Source organism: Lepisma saccharinum, chromosome 18 (assembly GCF_977018435.1).
Source record: "Lepisma saccharinum chromosome 18, izLepSacc3.1, whole genome shotgun sequence".
Taxonomy (NCBI): Eukaryota; Metazoa; Arthropoda; class Insecta; order Zygentoma; family Lepismatidae; genus Lepisma; species Lepisma saccharinum.
In genome coordinates, this window is record NC_139246.1 from 34,676,451 (window position 1) to 34,682,781 (window position 6,331).

Consider the following 6,331-nt stretch of genomic DNA (forward strand, 5'->3'; position numbering starts at 1 on the left):
CAACTAAATTTCTTTCCGCACCCCCTATTCCTGGCACCGCCGCTGCCTGTAGAGGCCTAAATCAAGGGGTCCCGAGCTCGAAACACGTTGAAGGCACACACTGGTTCTTATCTCACTTTAAACTGTGGGTTCAATTCCGATTAGCTTTCTGTGCATAAAATGAACTTAAGACAAACTATAACTTTAAGAAATACAAATGGAGGATATATTAATATTAAAGATTCTAGACACGAATATTGATGGTTCTGCTTTATTCTCGAAGCTTCTCTACAACACTACAACTTGTAGATGGAAGCTCTACAGACTGTACTGAATTATGCCTGCCAAGGCACTCGTGAAGGCGGCGTTGTAGTCGCAGGCCACCTCGTTGTGTTGAGCGTCCAGTCGAGTGTCTATGTAGTCATCGTCGGCCCCCGGGCCTCCTACAAGGGCCCCGTTCAGCACGTGGGAGTTAGGGGCGTCGCTGTTGAAGAAGTTCCAACCGCACTCCTCAGGTGGCGTTGGGCACGATCTGAGAAAAGATAAGTTTGATAAACGAGGGAGATTTTTCACTGCATTGTTTACAATCTATCTCTATTTCTTTGACTCTCTCTTCTCTATCTTGTTCCATCATTTTCTGTCACATTCCTTCTGGAACTTTCAACTATAGGCTACGTGGGCAGAATAGTGGTCTGAAATAATTTCACAGCGGGCTTCAGCTCACCTGGTGGCGACGCCCATGCTTTTATGTGAGATGTTACACAATATAAACTTACTGTGACTAATATTTTCTCTCCTAATTGTTTTCCTTGAATGAGGTGCGTAGAAGTTAATAGGAAAAGTAAGCTAAAAGTATATTTCAGTATTTTAGAGTATGAAATATGAAAAATAAGAAACATCAGATTTAACAATAACAATACGTTGATTGTATAAGTAATAATTAATTATTATTAATTTATAATAGTAATAATTATTATTAATTCTAGCATTTAATTTGAAATTAATGGCCTTAGCCCCCCACACACAAAAATTCCTGCTGACGCCAATGGTTATCTCACTTCAGACCAAAATCAGAATATAATAATTCATTATTTAGGAACATTTATAATTAAATTAGAATTCAATGAAATGTAAACAAAACATAGTAGTCTTCATAAGAACGTAATTCTACAGGTGATTGCAGTGGCAGGACGTTGAGTGGTCGAATAACGACCTCGCCTCCGATGGTTCTGGATTAGAGCCCCCGTCTGGTAGAGAAACGAAGAAAAATTATACAAATGACAACAGATCTGAGCCGTTAAGTAGCAGCGATACTTACGCTGCTCTGTGGTGCTCCTTCTGTGGGTAGTTCTCGCCGAAGCCTACCACGTAACTCCTACCGCCATCTCCCAAGGCGTAATCCACTTGGCTCTTCAACAAGGCTCTGTTGACGTCGGGGTTTAATCCTGCCTCGGCAGCCTTTTAAGACAGGTTTAATCACTTTAGACTTTAACTGAATTACTTTAAATTCATTGCACAAAGTGATTGAATTGTCTTCTTGCATAAACATGTAATGATTCCGTTTTAATTTTGCGAAAAATTACTTGAACCAATTTTTAACCAATTTTTCCGCGTTATATGTCTCATGATTTCATGTTTGTTCACTAGATGTCACTACTTATAAACAGTTATTAGAATATTAATTAACCGCCTTCTGTGAATGGTGACAATAAGTCGGTAAAATCAGTAAATGGATAAAATAATCTTGCGCCAAAGTCTCACGGAATTATAGCTGAGTTATATTTACTTTTTTGTTTTAATTAACACAGTTACATTTACCCTTAACAATTTTACTTCCTTCTAGATTTTTTATAACATGTAGAGCGTGTTTTGAGAGTGCTTAGAGATCGGTTAGTTCATTGAACTCTACAGCCTAACTATTGCCTATTTTGGGGGAAGCAGGAAAATGTATTCAAAGTCCTTGCCTTGACTGATCTCACCCAACAGGTCGGTAGGTGCCGGGGCTTGCCCCGAGTTGATACCTACCTGGAGATTAGGCCTGCTCGAAAAGATATTTAAAGAGTGCACACTATCTTCCATTACCTCGCTGTAACACATCTCAACAAGCTAAAAACAACATAAATCATTATATCAGACACAAACTTCATAAACAGTGTGTTCTGATAGTCTCCACCACCTTTAATACGTAATAAAGAAGCTAAAAAATAACACTATACCTGGAAACAGATGTAAGTGAGTCCAATAGAGTTTCTGAGGGAACCCCATTCTCCCAGGAAGATCAAGCCAAGAGGAGTCCTTTGAGCTTCTGTCCTCAAATACTCACACATTGTAGAAATAAGTTTCGTATAAACGTCCTTTCCAGTCAGTTGGGCAAGAAGTACCTTAAAAAAAAAAAATAACAATTTTTGTTCAAGGATATTGAAAGAGGAACAACAAATAATATAGGCTATGGACTGTTATACTGATCGCACGCCCAACTGGCGGCTGACCTACATAGTTCCATCTGTCCACCAATCGTTTCGGCGGTGTGGGAACCTCAATTGTGTAGTAAAAGCTGTAGGGGTAACATCGCTCTCCCTTTAGCAAAGTTGCCAAGCGTATGCCTATTTTGTCACTTGTTTTAATTAGTTTGTTTGTACAGTGTTTGGGTGTTTTGTACACTAATTTTCCGTGTTTTGTGTACTATTGTACAACTTTTATCCAGTTACGGCGCTGTACCTCTCTCTCTCTCCGCCGTTTTACAGTACGTTTGGCAACATGTTGTGTATCCGACGCTCATTTGTTTCGTCCCACCAGCAACTTTCGGTGCCTTGTGACACGAAAATGCCCGATGTCAGTCGAAGAGAATTCAACTGATCGCTGATTCATTGTTTCCCAGCCGCCAGCTGGAAATGCATTCCCTATTAATATTATTTATTTATGGTGAGCTCAACTATTTGTCACAAATTTTAAAAGTTCAGAAGAATAAACTACTAATTATTATACTAATATATAAGATTTAGATGTGGTCGAAAAACGGCTATATTGGGAAAAGAACGGAGTGTTTTTCCACGGCTTTTTTGGGTTGTGCTTTTTTCGGCTTTTTTCCCCAAAGTGTTTCAAATCGATGAAAATATATTACTTGACTGCATTTTCCTCATTCCACAGCTTTCATTTATCTCTATCTGAACTTTTAAAATTTATGACAAATAGTTGAGCTCACCATAAATAAATAATATTTATAGGGTATGCATTTCCGGCTGGCGGCTGGGAAACAATGAATCAGCGATCAGTTGAATTCTCTTCGACTGACATCGGGCATTTTCGTGTCACAAGGCAACAAAAGTTGCTGGTGGGACGAAACAAATGAGCGTCGGATACACAACATGTTGCCAAACGTACTGTAAAACGGCGGAGAGAGAGAGAGAGAGAGGTTCAGCGCCGTTACTGGATAAAAGTTGTACAATAGTACACAAAACACGGAAAATTAGTGTATAAAACACCCAAACACTGTATAAACAAACCGTACATAACTTTTGTACAAAGAGCGATAGGAACCTTGAATTTGGGAATGTGTCTGACTATGTGCATATGTTTAAAACATTAAAGAAGAAAGGATTCTCTGCAAGAACGTTCAGTATGCAGAAAAGTTATGAAGGTGTACAAAGTTTTGCATTAAGTAAAGAAAAACATGGATAGAAGAAACATTTTCATCGTATGTGGATTGCCTTGCGGGTATATATCAAACTGGCAGAAGAACGATAAATTTTAATTCATTGTGTACTGCAGGTATTTCTTTTTTTTTTTTTTTGGTACCATAAATTTCAAATATTTTCTTTCATCTGGACATTGATGGCATAACATAGCCAGATGTCGGACACACCCTGGCACGTCCTCTGAGTATGCCATAAATTACCCCATAAATCAGCTGTAATGCACAGGATGCAAAATAAATATTGTTCTTTTGACAATTCCATAAATAACCACAGGAACCATTGTCACACATTTCAATTTTTCATTTCCATGTTTTCTTTTTACTTCGTACGAAGACCTCCTTATGCCTTACTAACTCTTTCTCCATACTGAACGTTCATGCAAAGAGTATTTTTTTCTTTAATGTTTTAAAAATATCCACATAGACAAAGTAAATACCCAATGCAAGATTTGTGTGTCTATCGCTTTTTGTACAAACGTTACGTACATTCAGAGTCTCGGTTGCATGACGTTTCGAACACCCTGCAGAAGAAATGGCCTGTATGTGTCTTCTGGCTACTACATCATGTAAAATTATTTAGCTACTTACAAAATATGATATTACGAACCTCTAAACCCTTAACTCACACTACAAGTGAAATAGGTTAGGTGCAATTGGTGAATATATATATACACCCATGATATGTAATATGTGGTACTCACCCACCAGGGAACGGGTGAACCAAAACGCCAGAAATTCAATCTAGCAAATATATAACTGTTTTCTCAAATATGTAAATGTTTTGAGCAGAATTTTCATGTATCTTACCTGGGCGCCGGCCAACTTTTCGTCCCATGCATAGCCACCGACTTGGTAATTTCCCCATTGGTTGAAATAATCTTCGGCTTTGGCCAAGTACGTTTCGTCGTTTGTAGCCTTGTACAGCCAGGCAGCTCCCCAAATAAGCTCGTCGTTGTAGGAATAAGAGGTATTAAATAAGAAGATAAGGAATGTCAAGGGCAGAAAATCATTAACAGAATCTAACGGTAAGCATAACGATGACTTTCAGTTCTTTAGAATTATTTTAAGCTGAAACCGTTAAAGAAGAAAATATTGCTGTTGGAATCATTAATTTATCGGATAATTAAGCATTCACCGAGCCCGGGACTCCTTGATTACAAGGCGATGACGTTACCACTACGCCTTCGGAGAGGCGTGCTAAGTTTGGCAATGCAGTGTGAAACAAAACTAACTCGTCGTTATGGTCTTCCTTAAACAGTTCAAGAGTCGATGCAGCCTCTTTCTACACGCCTACCAAAAAGACACACGTTCATTCCTCAGGGAATAATGTGAACTTCACTGAATCTAGCATTCAGAGAGAGAAGAGGAGGTTCCTTGACTGGCACTGTTAATGAACAAATGCTCTCTCATTGAAAGGTATATGGAAAGTCAATCGCCCATTCTGTACTTACGCGTAAAAGTTGGCCGCATCAGCGATGGAGTCTGAGTACTTAGCACGGAAGTTGTCGGCGAATTCGTAGAGTTGCTTCGCTCTGTCCAGGAGGTCAGAGGCGTAGGCTTGGTCGACGTCCTGGAAGACAATGGAACTGGCGGCAAAGGCAGCGGCGACCTCAGCCGCCAGGTCGGAGCCTGGAAGAAAAATTAGGTTACAGTCAGTGATTCTGCATAAAGTTTGTCACTTTATAATAGGTGGGTTGAAAACCACGCTCTGGGTTTCTCACGCTATAAGAATCAACAGCTGTTTCCTTTTCTTCTCTTTCCTCTAGACCAGCGGTATTAAAACTAGGAGGCGACAAAGTTTCAAAGGGGAGGCGCGAGAACTTTGGCAAAATTATTTCTTTTTTCTGAAAATTCAAAATGTCGTTCATAAAAAAATATATCAAGCTTTTCATCATTCGTCGCCAGCAAAGCTTACATCTTTTTCTTTTTCATCTGTATTATCATGGTTGTCAATCGGCAGTTTCATTTCCCATGTTTCTTAACTGAGACAGAAACTGCACTCGTACCTTTTAGAAGAAAGCCGCGCCAACGCTGAAAACTTCATTGCTGGTGGCTTTTACAGAAATTAGCATACCTTAATTATATTTTCCACACACTGAATGTTTTTAATGTACCTCTATAAGGTACAAGGCAATCCTTCAGCTTTCAGACAATTTGGCAGCCTTTAAAATGAAGTCGCTGTTTGTAAGAGAATGATTAAAGATGGCATCAATGCTGATTGCTTTCTTACAGTTCTAAATTTAAATGAAGAAATCCAAACGTTGCTGTATGCCTCTCTTGAACACATGTAATCCAGCTTTTGTTACCTTTTTATCTCATGAGAATCGTATGGCTAAATGAAATGACACCAGCAGCTTATAAGCATTAAAAAACTGTACACTGCCTGAATTAATCATACACATTATATCGTATTAAAGCTAAGGTAGAATTAGGGGTTTGTGACTTACGGCTCTGACTGCCTGAATCAACCCGTTTGCTTAGCAAGAGGGACACAAAGATGATGGGGTGACACCCCAGATAAATGATGGAACACTAACCAACATGTAATATAAAACTCTTCTAGTGACTGGACAGGCAGGGGGAAGACATGATAAAAGAATGTTCGTACCTGTAGTTCTGTAGATATGCTCTTCTCCGCTGGTCCTAGTAGATGAGGTC

At 39.2% G+C, this 6,331-nt stretch overlaps 1 protein-coding gene across 1 annotated transcript in view; it reads right to left on the reverse strand.

Annotated features, from left to right (window-relative positions):
• Nucleotides 1-246: 246 nt before the first annotated feature.
• The window catches only part of LOC146002517 (endoglucanase E-4-like), a 13,587-nt gene continuing 7,502 nt past the window's right edge, over nucleotides 247-6,331 (reverse strand). Inside the window, exons 5-9 of the mRNA XM_083140416.1 lie at nucleotides 5,125-5,302; nucleotides 4,481-4,640; nucleotides 2,196-2,360; nucleotides 1,298-1,437; nucleotides 247-511 (exon numbers count right to left, since the gene is read on the reverse strand). Coding sequence (XP_082996542.1) covers nucleotides 298-511; nucleotides 1,298-1,437; nucleotides 2,196-2,360; nucleotides 4,481-4,640; nucleotides 5,125-5,302 — 857 coding nt within the window. The 3' untranslated portion in view covers nucleotides 247-297. The remainder of the gene's footprint in view (nucleotides 512-1,297; nucleotides 1,438-2,195; nucleotides 2,361-4,480; nucleotides 4,641-5,124; nucleotides 5,303-6,331) is intronic.